Source organism: Sus scrofa, chromosome 3, assembly GCF_000003025.6.
Source record: "Sus scrofa isolate TJ Tabasco breed Duroc chromosome 3, Sscrofa11.1, whole genome shotgun sequence".
NCBI lineage: Eukaryota > Metazoa > Chordata > Mammalia > Artiodactyla > Suidae > Sus > Sus scrofa.
Genome location: NC_010445.4, coordinates 6,465,261 through 6,481,738, shown reverse-complemented (window position 1 = coordinate 6,481,738; position 16,478 = coordinate 6,465,261). Strand labels below are relative to the sequence as shown.

General features: G+C 49.6%; 1 protein-coding gene and 1 long non-coding RNA gene across 15 annotated transcripts; one reads left to right on the top strand and one right to left on the bottom strand.

Annotated features, from left to right (window-relative positions):
* Positions 202-13,030, top strand: ZNF789 (zinc finger protein 789). Of its 14 annotated transcripts, none has more exons than XR_002342246.1 (6): positions 202-490; positions 2,816-2,893; positions 5,296-5,422; positions 7,986-8,099; positions 8,952-9,035; positions 9,156-10,269. XR_002342246.1 is itself a non-coding variant. In XM_013995391.2 (6 exons), the coding sequence occupies exons 3-6, from the start codon at positions 2,825-2,827 to the stop codon at positions 10,166-10,168; spliced, it is 1,323 nt and encodes a 440-aa protein (XP_013850845.2). In that variant the 5' UTR covers positions 283-490; positions 814-866; positions 2,816-2,824; the 3' UTR covers positions 10,169-13,030. The 14 variants fall into 14 exon arrangements, 11 of the variants coding, with proteins under 11 accessions (XP_020941812.1, XP_013850845.2, XP_013850849.2 ...); XR_002342247.1 differs by having other exon boundaries at positions 283-538; XR_002342245.1 differs by adding an exon at positions 814-866 and having other exon boundaries at positions 283-538; positions 5,296-8,099.
* On the bottom strand, positions 12,497-14,409 carry LOC102167796. Its single transcript, XR_002342258.1, has 2 exons — positions 13,849-14,409; positions 12,497-13,443 (listed from the first exon to the last, which is right to left on the bottom strand). It is a non-coding gene; the product is annotated as an uncharacterized LOC102167796 (long non-coding RNA).

The window sequence follows — 16,478 nt, the reverse complement described above, 5'->3', positions numbered from 1 at the left end:
GTTTTTAAAAACACCCGATTGCAAGAGAGTTCCCGCCTGGAGATTCTGCTGCAAGTGGTACGAGGGGGCAGAACTTGCTGTTAGCATTTTTAAAGCCCTTAGCCTATTTTTGCTGGAGACCCAGGACCTCAGGGGTAGACGCGAACGGGGCGGGGCGGGGCCTGGCAGTCACGTGGCTGAACCACCGCCCTCTGCGGCCATTGATTGGCCCCGGCCACGAGCGGCGGTTGCGTGAGACCTGAGCTCCCCGCCCCCTCACAACCTCCTCCCGCGGTCCCTTACCCCGACCAGAGAGTTGCGAGGCCTCCGCGGTTCCTAGAAGGTGCTCCGGCGGGGACGCTCTGCTCGGCGTGAGCCAGGGGTCCGGGTGACAGGCGCTGCGACTTCCCTCGTCGCCCCCTCGCGCGGGGGTTAGCTTGGAGGCTCCGACCCGATTCCGGGTGCCGCCTGGCACCTCCAGAGGGGAGCCCAGCCCCCATGGCAGCCACAGGTGCGTCTTGAGGACTTCCTGGAGGATGCGGCGCGGCGGGGGTCAGAGGTGCCGAGGTTTGGGGAGAAAATGGCTAGTGCGGTGGGAGGGGTGGGTGCCGCCGGGAAGCCGCAGTGGTCCCGCCACAGAATGTCAGGGCTCGAGACACACCCCATCTCCCCCGTCGCCCCCGGTCTTAAGGCGAAATCACCGGGCACTGACGGCGCGTCTTCCTTGAATGTCACCTTTTGAGCGTTGAGTGTGTCAGGTCTCCAGCGTTAGGGAAGAACGAAGTCCCGAGGAAGGAATGGCTAATACTGTTGTTTGCTTTGGTTTTGTTATAGATTAACAAATTGGATTATAGATTGCTCTTCCGAAGGCTCCCTGCTCACCGCAGGTAATCAAAGCAGTTTAGATAATGAAAGGGTTGAGGTCCCTTTCCCAGCCTTGGAGCCATTGATTGGGGCAGGTGGGGAGCGCGTCCTTGCTTAAGAGGCAGGAGGGCTTAGGAGCAGTGTTTTCAGGGAACGTAAATGGTGTGCTACGGATTTTTCTTAAAGATTGACTTACATAAAGCGGGGTTCACCGGTGGCCAGAGAAGCGCAAGAAAAAAAAAAAAAAAGGAAAATCCTCCGTATCCCATCATTTGTGTACTCCCTGAGAGAAACAACATTGAACTTACTATGTTGAAGAACTGAAACGGAGGCAAACCACAGTCTGGGTGTGCCCCTGGGCCAGGCACCCAAGCTGCGGAACCAAGGCTTAAACTCCTCATTTCCCCCAAATGCTGGCTCTATCCTTAAAGGTAACTTAAGTCAGGGTGACCTTGCAGCTTCCTAGCCAATCAGCTACAAACAAGTAAACATGTCCCGTGCTACTGTTCTAAAAGGAATGTCAGTTTCTAAGAGCAGCCAGTCCCAATAAATAAGACTTCCTCATTCGTGTGCATGGGAGGAAAATAATTTTCTCTCTATGCTTCTAAGTTCTTAGCTAAGACTCTTGCAATAAAAGATGAAAACAAGCAAGTTCCTTAACGTGTGTATATCATGTATACATGGAAGATACCCAAGACAAACGATTAACCCCAGAGGTGGCTTAGAATTCAGGCTTAAATATGATCTTTGTTGGGAAAGGCGTGGGGGGAGGTCCTCTTCCTGGGAGAGGCTGAAACTGCCGTTAGGGTAAATATTAAATCTTGGTTTGCTGACATGAGGCATAGCATGACTGAGGGCATCAGGGGCCTGTTGTCTTTTTTGTAACACCGGTCCCTAAAGTGCCCACAGCTCAGAAGAATCCACATTCTAAAGTGGCATAAATTGGGGTGGCTTGTTCTATTGCCACCCCTTCATATGCTTTATCGACTGAGCGGTAACTGCTGAGAGCCCCCTCTTGTTAACACATTGTTTTGAAGTCTCCTTGTTCGTAGTTAGGCTTTTGAAAAAAAAAAAAAAGTTAGGCTTTTCTATGAATAAAATGTTCATATCGAGTAAAGCCCTCCAGATTTTCTTTTGACCTGACCTATATAATTACCTAATATAGCCTGAAATCTCTGATAACTACCTAAAGTTCACTATGTAGCCTAAAATATCTGAGAACTGCCCTAACCTGGTGCTGACACTCTCTGAGCTGATTGTGTGATAGGGAAATAAAGGAAGACCACTCAAGTGAGCATAAGCAAAGGTGTTCCATCCAGAGCTTGGTTTACTAAGGGAGTTGGTCCCCATTGCCTGTGTTTGGCAGAAATTCAAAGGCAAGCAGGGGAAACTTTATAGTGGAAAAAGGGGAAAACTCCAATAAGCCAAGTTTGGAGGCTGTTGTCTTGGAAACGCTGGAGGGAGTTTAAATAAAAGCAGGACATCTTATGTGACTGAGTGGGGTAGCATCTTTGGCTTTTGCTGTTGGTCCTGGATGGAGGAGGGGATACATACTAGGGATAAGCTGGCACATGCTGGGGCTTTGTTTGTTGCTGGATTGCTTGTGGTTTGGGTTCCAGGCTGGTTGCCACAGGGTGCAGATCAGAGTTCTGTTTTTTTCCTGTGTTCTAGACCCTTGGTGTATTGAGTTTCTCAGTGAGATGCTGCGGAATTATTCTAGGCAGAAGGGGAGGGCACAGCCACAGGTTTCCTTGGATGAAGACTGGAAATTGATCTAGCTTCAGAAATTCCTGTTCTAAGGGTTGCTTTCATTTTCATTTCATGTTGGAATTTCACATATTCCAACACCAAGCACAGTGCCCTTGTACGAGCTGAGGTTTGTTGGCTCCGTTAGCATTCCCTGTCCAGAGTCTGCTGAGTGAGAGACCTTCAAATGGGGGCTGGCCTTACTAGTTCTGTTTCCCTCCTTCAGCTGGGCACGATGGCTGGGTTCCTGCCCCATGTCAGAGGCCAGGCCTTGGAAGCCATGTTCCTGACAGTCCCGTGGAAGGTGAGCTGGCTCCCCCGCACCCCCACCCGCCCCGTCTTGGTAGAGTCTCAGTGGCTTTAACTCCTCAGTTCAGGTTAAGCCACCTTCATCAGCGGGGGGACTTGTCCGTCTTGGAAGTTATGATGTAAAGAGCTTGAACTCTGGGGTCAGACGGGTTCCAATCCAGACTATGGTTTTTATTTATTTATTTATTATTATTATTATTTTATGGCCACACCGGAGGCATACGAAAGTTCGCAGGCCAAGGACTGAATTCAAGCCGCAGCTATGGCAATGCAAACAGCAGATCCCTTAAGCCACTGCACCAGGCCGGGGGTGACTGAGCATCTCCACAGCGACCCAAGCTGCTGCAGCCTGATTCTTAACCCACTGCAACACAGCAGGACCTCCATCGAGACTCTTTTATTTTTTTATTTATTTTTTTAATTTATATTTTTTTTGTCCTTTTTTTGTCTTTTCTAGGGCCGCACCTGTGGCATATGGAAGTTCCCAGGCTAGGGGTCTAATTGGAGCTGTAGCTGCCAGCCTACACCCACAGCCACAGCAACTCGGGATCCTAGCTGCGTCTGCGACCTACACCACAGCTCATGGCAACACCAGATCCTTAACCCACTGAGTGAGGCCAGGGATCAAACCCACAACCTCATGGTTCCTAGTCATATTTGTTTCCACTGGTGTCACGACAGGAACTCCGAGACTCCCTTTTAGATGTGATACCTTTGGAAAGTTACAGGACCTCTCTGGGTCAAGGGTTCCTTATCTATAAAACAGGATAGTGACAGTAGCTATTCAGTTGTGAGGATAAATGAAATGAGGCACAAGGGGAACTTTACAGAGCATCTCATTATACTCTGCGCTCTAAGTTATAGCTCTTTTTTTCTTTTTTTTTAAGGGCCACACCCTCAGCATATGGAAGTTCCCAGGCTAGGGCTTGAATCGGCACTGCACCTGCCAGCCACAGCCATGCCAGATCCTTAACCCACTGAGCAAGGCCAGGGATCGAACCTGAGCCCTCCTGGATACTAGCTGTGTTTGTTACCGCTGAGCCACAACAAGAACTTCTAAGTTGCGGTTCTTGTCACAACAGTTGTTCCCGGTTTGTGTCAGTGAGCATTATTGTGTACCTACTGTATACCAGCCAGTACTGTCCTTTGTGCTGGGAGATAAACGCTCACCTAGAGAGTTTACAAGCCACTTGGAGAGGGAGGTATATAAACAAATTCCTGCAGGTGGTTCTGGTCCAGGGAGGATGATGGGGTGGTATCGGGGCTCTGAAGCCAGATCCCTGGAGTCAGGTGTGGGCAGGAGGCAAGGAAGCCTCTGGGCTTCAGGTCTGTCTCCAGAGGGGGCTGCGGGAAGCTCTCAGGTGGAGCTGCTATTTCCTATTGGTGACAGCCCCCTCCCTGCATCATGACCCTTGGAGCCCACACAGGCCTCCAGGGAGAAGGGGCCGTGGGGGGCAGAGGCCGGCCTCTCCGGGGCGCAGGGGTGGGTATGGGGCACCCTCCCTTCTCGGCCCACAGGAAGTGAGCGCCCAGTTGCCCCTGGAAGCGGCTGCCCTTGCCTTGTGCTGAGCAGCCTCTGCCTGGCCCCTTGAGCTCCTCCCCACCCTCTGGCTCCGGCTGGGCCCCGGGCGCTGACCTTGCTGTGTCAGCGGCTCCCTGGCTCTTGCTTCAGGTGGGCTTCTGGCAGCGGGATGGAGGGGTCGGGACCAGAGCCCTGGAGGGCATCGCTGCGGGTGGTCACCCCCCAGGCCCTCCCTGCCGGGCTGCTGGGTGAAGCGCTGCCTCCCCTGAGGCCCTGGCTCCAGTCTGGCTCCTCCAAGAACTTCCTGGGTCCCCCAAGCCCCTCCGTTTTTATCCCCTTCAGATCTAGTGAGTGAGGGCTGCCTCGCTGGCCCCGTTAGCCTGTCCTTTCCTCTGAAGAGTCCACACGCCAGCCTGTCCTCAGGGACCTCATCTGCCTGCACCTTCTCTTTCCTGAGAGAACTGGGCAGAAGAAGTGTGTTCCGTGTGAAGGTAGGACTGTCCGGAGCAGGGCTGGCAAGCTGGCCTGGACCTGGGGGCAGTTTTCTGGGTCACAGCCACGCCCATCGCTCTCCTGAGGTCTGTGGCTGCACCTGTGCCCCAGGTGCCGGGTTGACTGGTTGCAGCAGAGACTGAGTGGCCAGAGCAGCCTGAGCTATTTGCCGTCTGTCCCTCTAGAGAAAACACTTGTGGACGCTAAATGTAGAAGAAGAACGTGGGGCCTGAGGGTCTGAAGACTTGAGCCCTGAATCTGCTCATGAACTGAATGAGCTTCCCCAGCCACGGCGGCTCCTCCAGCCTCCCCTGTAGAATAATGACGAGAGCTCCCAGAGGTGCGCTGAGAACGGCAGCTCTAATCAGTCCCTGTGTTTTCAGGAGATGCTGACCTTCGAGGATGTGGCCCTGTACTTCACCAGGGAGGAGTGGGACACGCTGGGCTGGGCTCAGAAGGGCGTCTACAGAGAAGTGATGCTGGCCAATTACAGAAACATGGTCTCCTTGGGTAATGAGTCCGCTTGAAGACCTGACTTTGAGTGTCTCCACAAGTCCTCAGTCTCTTAGCTGCAATTCCAAGAGCAGAAAAAGCTCTGAAAACCAGAAGTTTTCCATAACGTGTCTGGATATAAGACCCAACCTGAAGTCATCAGGGGGTACAACCTGATTTCATCCTACAGGAAGTTATTTTCATCTGCTGTTTATCATCCTTTTTCTCACTTGGTCTTTGTATCCATCTGTATAGCATCAGAAATATCATTGTGTTTGATTAAGGCTTCAGCTCCAGACCCCATGGGGGGGGGGTATATAATAGAAAATAGACACACCAATTCACCTTTCTGAAATCCGGAAAAATTCTGAGTCCTGAAACACATTTGGTGCTAAGGTTTTCAAGAAGGGATTATAGACAATGGATAGTTTCCCTTTATCTTAGAGTCCAGAAAGGCTTAATCTGCTCCACCCCAACCCAGATCCTCCAGTCTGGAAGACTCCTAGGAGTTGAAAAGATTATGGCTGATTTGGAGTCCAAAGTCTAGCATCTTATTCTCTTGAAAGGCCTTTTTCTTTCTTCTGTCTGAAAATGGTTTCCTTCTACACATCACTGGGTGCCCAGGAAACGATTCTTCACCAACTTCACTTACGAACCTTCACGGCTTCCGTCTTCCCAGAGGCCAACCTGTGTCTCACTCCCAGGCAGGGTCTCCCACGGTGGGAGGTTCCTGGATGAGTTTTTTCTTTCTGGGGCATGTTTGAGCCCAGGCTGACACTCTTGGCACAGAGCTTTGACCACCTGTCTTGTGTGGGATTGCCCACCCACCACTGGAAGTTGTTACGCTGACATTTGTTTTAAAAGCACTGCAAGGAGATACTGAAACACATGGAAGACCAGGGAAGGCATGAAGGGAAGGGGAGACTTCCTGGGTAACACTTAATATCTGGAATATTTCCTTCCTGTTTTTCCCTTATGGTTTTCTTAAACAGCTAGCTGAGTACAGTCTATGTATAATTCTGTAATCCTTTTAAAACTTAACATCATACTATCAGCATTTCCCCTATGTTATTAAAAAATCCGTAAGTAGGGAGTTTCCATCATGGCTCAGTGGTTAACGAGTCCAACTAGGAACCATGAGGTTGTGGGTTCAATCCCTGGGCCTTGCTCAGTGGGTTAAGGATCTGGGGTTGCTGCGAGCTGTCATGTAGCTCGCAGACTCGGCTCGGATCCTGCGTTGCTGTGGCTCTGGTGTAGGCCAGTGGCTACAGCTCCGGAATAAAAACCCCTAGCCTGGGAACCTCCATATGCCGCGGGTGCGGTCCTAGAAAAGACCAAAAAAAAAAGCTCCAAAGTAGAGAAGAAAATTAAAATAATCTGCATGCCCACTGCCCAGCATTACCCCGGTTAACATTGTGGATTACTTTTCCCTAATCTTTTCATATATGTGTGTGTGTCTATATATATATATTCACCAGGGAGTATTACACACACACACACACACAAACAGTCCCATGTATGAAGGTGCAACGTAAGATTTTTCGACTTTACAGTGGGAAGAAAGCAATACACATTTAGGGGAACCCCAATACACACCAATATCCCAGGGCACGAGTGACCACAGAAGCTCATCTTATTCAGCCTCACATGGATAGTCAGTGGAAAGTGAACTTCCAATTTTGACCCTTTCCCCGGGTAGCAACCTGCAGACCATACTGTCTGGTGGTGCTGAGCTCCCAGACAGCCATGTGATCACGTGAGCACGGGGGTCCACAACCAGGATCCTCACAGCCATTCTGTTTTTCACTTTCACTACAGTATTCAGTAAGTTACATGCGATGTTCGTCCTTTTATTATAAAGTAGGCTTTGTGTTCGATGATTTTGCCCTACTGTGGGCTAATGTGAGTGATCTTAGCATGTGTAAGGAAGGCCAGGCTATGACATTTGGAAGGTTAGGTGTATTAAGTGCATTTCCGACTTAGGTTTCAACTTAGGTTGGGTTTATCGGGAAGTTACCCTACCATTAAGTGAAGGAACATACACACACATAAGCAGTTTTTAAAAACAAAACTGGGGTCATAATTTACATGAGTTTTGAATCAAGCTATACCTCAGTTTTGTATTCTGCTTTAAAATATCCAGGGAGCATTTTCCTGTTTCAAGAAAAACTCTTTGAACACACACTTTCAACATCTGCCTAGTATTTCTGCCCCTGTTGTATTCACGGGCTACGCTTCAATCCTCCCCCTGTTAACTGGTAGCTTATTTCTCAGTTCTGCTCTGTTAGAATTCTGCTCAGCATCTCTGGTACATTCATCTTTGTCCTAATTTTTCCCTAAGCTGTATTTCTAAGAGTGCAATCCCCATAGCCAAGAGGGTGACGATAACTCAGGCTCTTAATAAAGACTGCCAAATCTTCACAAAAACTGTGCCGCCGTCTCTCCTCACCAGCCCCTCTGATGGCTGTCCTGATCTCTGCTTGTCGCTGTAGCCCCACCACTTAGACCCCCGGGGGTGATCTGAGCTCCGGCCTTGTGCAGCTCACTAACCACCACATCCCGTTTACTTCCCCACGAGTAGGATTTCAGTTCCCCAAACCTGAGGTGATCTGTCAGCTGGAGCAGTGGGAAGAGCCGTGGATCCTGGATCTACCGAGAGCTGGGACTGGGACGGCTTCCGGTAGTGCTTGCCCAGGTGCGTGCGGAGAAGACCCGTGGGGACCGCAAGTCCCCTCGAGGAGGGCCCCCCGCCCCAGATACCCAGCCAGGGGTCTGGCCTGTGTCCTGCCTGTTGACCCCTGCTGCCCCCTGCAGGTGGAAGGTATGATCACACCCCCATCCTCCAGGTGACGAAGCGCTGTCACAGCGCTGGCAGGCCCACCGTTGGGGTCTGATTTCAAGTCCGCCAAAGCTCGTCCTCTTTCTCCAGCCGGCTTCTCTGAAGCAGCCGGCCTGGTGGTTTCCGACGGCTCTCAGGCCGTCCTAGACGCTCGCTCTGCTCCTTCCCACCCTCCGCCTCCCCCTCTGCCTCCGCTTGTTCCCTTGCTCGCGTTGTGCTTCCCACATTCCCTCGAGTTTCGTGATGTCCCTCCTTTATCCTACTTACCGGGGCCTGACGGCTGCTTGCGCCCATCCTCGCGTCCCTCCACGCCGTGGCTTCTCCAGCCCAGCATCGCTGGCATTTGGGGCTGTTTCCTTCTTGGCTGTGGGGCCGTCCTCTGCGTGGCACCACGTGCGGCGGCGGCGGCGGCGGCGGCGGCCTTGGCCTCCAGCCCTACCTTCTGGGAGCGCCGTCCCTGGCTGAGACTCACCACTGCGTTCCCTTGATTTTGTACCTGTTTCTCTCCGGTTGCTTTTCTCTTCTGGCTTCTATACTTTCTCCACTGTTAAGAAGTAGTTTCTCCCAGAATTATTAACATAGAGGATCTACCGCCTTCCTACAGTTGGCGACCCTGCTGGGGTCCTGGGTTCTCCCTCTCACGGTGATGGGTTCGTTCCGTTCTCACGTTCTCTGACACACACTCTTGTACATATTTTGGTCGGTCAGCTGACGTCCAGAGCCTTTCTGATGTGAAAGCCGAGAGTCCTGGGAAAATGGGAATGTTGGCCTCTGGTATGAAGGTCTAACTAGGTGAGCGTTTCTTAGCCCCGCACGAGTGTCTTGTGTCACCCACAGGTGGCTTCTTCCTTCCCTGCTGTGGTGGTCTGGTCATTTACATGCTTTGTTGTTTTTTTTTTTTAATTTGGCTAGGTTCCACAGCCAGATTCGAGGTGCAGGAGCCGACTGCAAAGCAGAACATTTCTGAAGATTTCGAGTCGTGTACGATGTCGCTGGTAAAGCAGAAAACGGCCAGGAAACCTTCAGAAAAGTTACGTGAATGTGACGAGTTTGTGGACGTGTACGGACTTGCACTCCCCACGCTCGCTGATGAAGGCTGGCAGGCCTTCCTTCAAAACTTTAACCTCGTTCAAGACTGGGACGCTCCGGCGAGGACAAAGCAGGGCAAATACGACGCGTGTGGAAAAGCCCCCAAGCCGAGATCAGTGCTTCCGAGGCAGAAGCGAATTCTCACAAATGCAAAATCTTACGAATGCAGCGAATGCGGAAAAGTCTTCCAGCGTCAGGCAAACTTTGTTCGACATCAAAGAATTCACAGTTCAGAGGACCCCTTTGAGTGCCACATATGTGGGCAAGCCTTCGGACAGAAGTCTGCTCTCACTGTCCACAAACAGTGTCACTCGCAGAAAAAGCCATATAAATGCCAGGACTGTGGAAAGGGTTTCCGTCAGATGGCGTATCTGGTGGAACACAGGAGGATCCATACCAAAGAAAGGCCCTATAAATGCAGCGAATGTGAAAAAACGTTCCGTCAGAATTCAACCCTTATTCGACACCAGTTAATCCACAGTGGAGAGAAACCCCATAAATGCCTCGAATGTGGGAAAGCCTTTGGCCGGCACTCAACCCTGATGAGCCATCAACAGACTCACAGCAAACAGAAGGCCCATACGTGCAGTGAGTGTGGGGAATCCTTTGGTCGGAAGGTAGATCTCATTCAGCATCAAAGAATCCATACCGAGGAGGAGTTCTTTGAGTGCAGAGACTGTGGGAAGACTTTTAGTTTTAAGGCAAATCTGCATCGACACGAGGTCATTCACACTGGAGAGAGACCCTACAGATGTGACAAATGCGGCAAGTCTTTTATTTGGCGCACAAGCTTTATCAAGCACCAGGGTACTCACAGAGAGCAGATGGCTACCTGATACCAACTGGAAAAGCTACCACTCTAAGACCAGAACGTGGCTCTTGCTGCCGGTACATATAACTGGGCTGTTTGGTGAAAATAAAGAGGAACTGAAATGGGTTTTCTGTGGGACCCTCTTTATGTGGCTGTCCTTCTTGCTGCAGGCAAGCATTCCTCAATAGGGAGTTCCCTGGTAGCCTAGCAGGTTGAGGATCCAGTGCTGTCACTGCTGTGGCTCGGGTTACTGCTGTGGCTTGGGTTTGATTCTTGGCCCAGGAACTTCTGCCTGCCATGGGTGCGGCCAAAAAAAAAAAGACTTCCTGGATAGAAATGTCGTAGGCTACTGTATCCAGTTTCTCCAAGTCAAGGGACATAGAAGGCACAGAAGCTTTACTCTGTGGTGCCCCAGGCTGGAGACCTTGTTCTGGATTGTGAATGATTTAAGAATGCTTTCTTGGTTTTATATAGGAAAATTATCTGCGATTGTATAGATTTGTGTTTCGGGGGGGGGTGGTTCTGGCTGCAGCTGCAACATGCAGAAGTTCCCAGGCCAGGGATCAAACCCATGCCACAGCAATGACCCAAGCCACAGCATGACAAGGCCAGATCCTTAACCGTTAGGCCACCAGGGAACTCCTCGACTTGTATTTTTCTTTTTAGGGCCCTCACCTGCAGCATATGGAGGTTCCCAGGCCAGGGGTTGAATTGAAGCTGTAGCCGCCCACCTACACCACAGCCACAGCAACACAGGATCCAAGCCACATCTACATCCTACCAACACTGCAGCTTATTCACCCACGGAGTGAGGCCAGGGATCAAACCGGCCTCCTCATGGATGCGAGTCAGGTTCTCACTCCACTGAGCTACAATGGGAACTCCAGGTGGGATTCCAATGATTACCAGATCTCGCTCCCCTGCAGTGGAATGTTTGTGAAGCATGAGTTTTACACTTTTCAGAGTTTTTCCCACGGGATGACACATGCCCTTTGTGTGGCAGCTTCTTTATTAGCTCTCTTCCCTTCTCTGCGTCCCTTTTAACTCCCCGACCCGTATCTCAACACCTCTTCTCCCCACAGGTAGGCTGGTGCTGTTCAGACCCCCTCATAGTAATCAAATCTCTTTTACATTTCCTCTTGAAGTTATTCTTTTCTCATTCCCAGCAGTTCCATGATTTCTTACCCAGCACATAAAAAACAACAGATTTCTGTTAGCAATGAGAAAAAAGCACACAGGCACCCCATAAGATAAAGGAAACTTAGCCTTTCAAGAGGAAAATAAATGTTAGATTGTGTACTGGGTTAAACATCAGTATTTCTGTACCAGTCAGCACGAACTGGTTGGCAAGAAAGGTTGCCAAATTGTATTTCCCTAAAGCCAAATTAAAAAGTCCTCTGGCCGAGGAGGAAATGAGCCTTTGAGGGGCAGGTAGTGTTTGAGGTATTGATCTGGAGGCTGCTTACATGGTGTATGTTCAGTTTGTGAAAACTGATTAACTTTCATTGTAAACTGTACTTTACTAAAAAAAAATTTTTTAAAATGAGGGGTCCAGTGATATAGTGAAAGAGGCACGTCCAAATATCAAGATCTTTAAATGCCCACACCCTTTAACTTTAGTACTTACCAAAATTATAATTATTTGCTATTTCCTTAGGAGTTGCTGTCCTGCGAGGACGGGGCTGTGTATGTCACCAGAGAGAAGTAGAAAGACTTGAACTTGATTTAGAAGGGTATCCACAGGAATGTGATGCTGGAGAATTAGGGTACCAGGACTTGCTGGGTCAGGACCCTCTGTCCTTACAATTCGGCCTGTGTATGTCTGGATACCTATGCACAGTTTCATGTAGATACTTATATGTAAAATGTACATATATAAATTTACAGTGCCTGTGTACATAAATGTCCAAAATCCCTTTTTTTTTTTTTTTTTTGGTCTTTTTTCTTTTTTAGGGCCACACTCGCAGCATATGGAGATTCCCAGGCTAGGGGTCAAATCAGAGTTACAGCTGCCGGCCTACGTCACAGCCACAGCAGCACCAGATCTGAGCTGCGTCTGCGACCTACAGCACAGCTCACAGCAATGCCAGATCCTTGACCCACTGAGCAAGGCCAGGGATTGAACCCATGTCCCCACGGGTGCTAGTCAGATTCGTTTGCGCTGAGCCACGAAGGGAGCTCCCACAATCCCTCTTTTTCAAATTCACAGTTTAAAAACTCTGTGAGGGTTTGGGTGGAGAAGCCATTGTCTTCAGAAACACTGATGTAGTTGAACTGACAGTTACTGTGTTGGGACCTGGCATTCACCCTTAAAAGGGCCACCCAAGTGAAGTCATGGGGCTTTGGTTTTTTGTTTTTTTTTTTTTGGTTATTAATATGATTGTTGGCACATCCTAGGCAGTATAGCTAAATGGAATTATGAGAGCGATGGGAATGAAGCTTGTGTATCATCCATTATCATGCGTCATCAGAAAACGATTTAATACTCTCAAAAAAAAAATCTCTGAGGGCAAACATGTTTTCTCATAATCCATTTGGTTAGAAAACATGAGCTAAGCTGAACTCATCTGCTGGGGAACTGAAAACTGTTTATCCCAATTAGTGGATATACTCAAACATTTTGTTCCAGAAATGTTAATGTGTTAGGTTATGGAGTACTACCCCAAACCCCTAAGAGGGGTTATGCAACATACTTCACCTTTCTAAAAACGGAAACAGTTTGGTTTCTCCAACACACAGGCCGCAAGGAATATAGATGTGGGCCCCTTAGAGGGGCATGTGTCACATTTATGATGAGTGGCAGCACCACTACTGGACTGACAATAACACCCCAGTCCCAAGAACGAACTTTCCCACTGCCAAGTGGAAGCCCTGATTAAAGGGAAAAAAAAAAGCAGCTTGGTTTCCTGATAGCAGCCCTCAACTGTATGGAAGAGAACTCATCTGGAAATCAGCCATCTGGCCTGAGGAAGGCTCAATAACAGGGAGTAACTTAGCTATGGGAGACTAGCCACATGCCCTAAAGGCTCTCTTTCGGCTGTGACCGTAAGCTAAGACATATGATCTGGCAAGTGGGCCTTGGACAATTAAAATTAATTAAAATGGGGGCCGATAATGATGAGCCCTTTGCTCACCTAAAAGAATCCAGCGTGGGTTCTGAAGAGGGCAGGATGCCAAGACAGATGCTCTAGTCCAGTCGCCGGAAGTGGCAATGTGACATCTGTGCACCAAGATGAACCGTCATAGAGGCCCCCAAAGCCCTGCTGTGATCATCCCATGATCCCACATCCACTGTGACACCTGCTGGGGCAATAATGGTTACCACAGACTGTTCAGAATCCTGCCAGGGGTGAGCATGTGAGAAGCAAAGGCTCACGGGCTGCCTGTGCCCGCCCTACTGCACGTGCCTGGTAGGCAGCCCCACCCAGAATCCCCTCAGGAACCACGGATGCTTGTTACTGTGGTGGGATTATTGGAAGGGCACGGACCCCCGCCCCTGCAGTTCTGACCGCGAGGCCCCAGAAGCTTCCCTTTTCCCTCTGCAGCATTGCCCTCAAGACCTTGAAGCCCTAAGCAGGGCCTAGGACCTTCCAGTATAGCGATCGGAAATTTTAAAGACAAAGATGAGCTAAAACAATAGATTTAACTACTCCCCTAGCTCCAACTGGGTCTTCTATCGCTTTGTTAACAAAAATCTAGATTTACCGTTTTACGGGACACGGTGCTGGGTGCTGTGGGAAAAGAGAGTAGTAAGTTCCCAACTGTTCTGGAATGAATTGTATGCCCCTCGCAAAATCCACGCACTGAAGCTCCAACCTGCAATATGACTCTTATTTGGAGACGGAGCCTTTAGAGACATGATTAAGGTTAGGAGAGGTCATGAGACTGGGGTCCAAGTGAGAGGAAAGGGGCCAGGAATGGCCTCACATACGGGAAAGGCCACGTGAGGAGTCAGCCTGAGCAAGCCGAAGAGAGCGGGCTCAGAGAAACCAACCCTGTGGCCATCTCAGAAAATGCTAGTGTCTTGTCTCCAAGGCCTTTCCTAACCCACCTCGTCACTTAGCTTAAGTCAAAGGACAAAGCTGGGCTGGGAGTGGCGGAGGGAAACGTGGGAGAGGGGCTTCTACCCACCCCCTGCGGGGCACGGTCACTGGGCATTTCGTGTCGCCTCCGCCACCTGCAGCTGGGAACACAAATCCGGGAGACGAGCGCGGGAACAGAGGACCCGCAAACCTAAGCCCATCCCTGTACAACCAGAATAGAGTTCCGGAGAGCTCACCGGAAGCGCCTCGGGGCCCCGCCCCTTCCCGGGGGCTCCGCCCCCCCCTCCCCGTGTGCTCTAGGAATCCAGGAGGTCTCACTGTCTCAATGGTTCCTCTACTAATCCGGGGGGTTTAACCTCCTCAGGCTAGAGAAAAGACCAAGATTGATTGATTGATTTTTGCCTTTTTAGGGGCGCACCCCGGCATATGGACGTTCCCAGGCTAGGGGCTAAAACAGAGGTACAGCTGCTGGCCTATACCACAGCAACTCCGGATCATCCGAGCCGGGTCTGTGACCTACACCACAGCTCGCTGCAGGATCCTTAACCCACTGAGCGAGGCCAGTGATGGAACCCACGTCCTCAAGGACGCCAGTCGGGTTTGTTAACCGCTGAGCCACAACAGGAACTCCAAGACCAAGATTGGGAAGCAGTTCCTCACTAAGGAGAACGAGAATAGGAATTGACGGGGAATCTAGCCTCCCGGGGTGGAAGGTGCAGGTCACAAATTTTGAGATAGCTCCGGTACCTTTGTGAAGACAAAAATTTTGATAGAATCGATCACAGGCTTCCTCCCTGCCTCAGTACCGGCAAACATTTACGTAGACTTCAACCAGCAGGCTCCATGCACCCATTTACAGATTAACTGCATTGCAGACTCCACTGCTTTGTTCATTTCTTTGCCATTAGTCCTTTACAACATGTTAATGCTAAAAAGGATAAAGAAGCAGAGTCTTGACAAATCTTGCTCTAACTTGCCCCAGATTGAACAAAATGCATGACCCCAATGTTTTCTCTTTCGTTTTGGAGGTTTGGAAGGTAAAGCGATGACATGTGATGACTGAATGGCAGCAAAAACAATGTAGTCAAATGTTCAAATTGTAAAACTTTTTTTTTTTTTGCAACTAGGAGCAATGAGATAATGATGTCAGACTACAGACCAGCATTGTTTTCAGCTCAGTAAGAAGTTTCTGTTGTGGCACAGCGGAAATGAATCTGACCAGGAACCATGAGGTTGTGAGTTTGATCCCTGGCCTTGTTCAGCAGGTTAAGGATCCAGCGTTGCTGTGAGCTGTGGTGTAGGTCGAAGACGTGGCTCGGATCTGGCGTTGCTGTGGCTGTGCTATAGGCCAGCAGCTACAGCTCCGATTCAACCCCTAGCCTGGGAACCTCCATATGCTGTGGGTGTGGCCCTAAAAAGACAAAAAAAAAAAAAAGTTTCTGCCAATCAGAGCTGCCTTAAAATGGAAGCAGCCAACTCCCCACCAGTGGAAGTGTCTCATGCAGAACCTGGATGATCAGGAAATGTCTTCTCCAGTTCGATACAGTTATTAAGCACTTGTTGTATGCACACACCCACAATTAAATGGATTCCTCCACTGGGTGGGAGATTGGGTTTGATGGTCCCCTCAAACCTTTTAAATTCTGAAATTGTATTATTGTATGATTTTATCATATCCTAGCTCAAAACTGGTTTTCACGCAAAGGGACAAGAACAGAGTTTCATCACTTCGTAATGTTTGACATCTGATAAGCTGACATAGTATCCTTTGGTGCTTAAGAGCTTAGCTTTTGGAGGCAAAGTGATCTTGGCTCTGCCACTTACTGGCCATGTAACTTTGGGCAAGTGAGTTAACTATTCTGGACCTGTTTTTCCCAACTGTAAATGACGCTGCTGATAAGTGACGCCATCTCGCACTGTGAGGATTAAGTGGTAATCCACAGAAAGCACGTAGCATGACGTCTAGAACATGGAAAAGTGCTCCATAAACACCAGGCTTTACCAAAATTGTCATTCTTAATTAAGCCTTCTATCTGACCTTTAGCTCCGTGGTTCGTTTGCAGGTGACACGTCTCCTTAAATGCTACCAAAGAGGCTCTGCGACATTCACGATGTTGCACTAAGTTGGTGGACATTCGTTCCGAGCGTCTTTTTCTCTCCTGAAGCAACAGCAGGTTTCAGCAAGAGCCCCTCCTTCCATGACTCTTAGATTATTTTCACTTTCATGTTGCTCTCCCGACCTTACCCACGTCAGCACGTCCCTTTCCACCTGTATTCCACCCCATCTCGCCA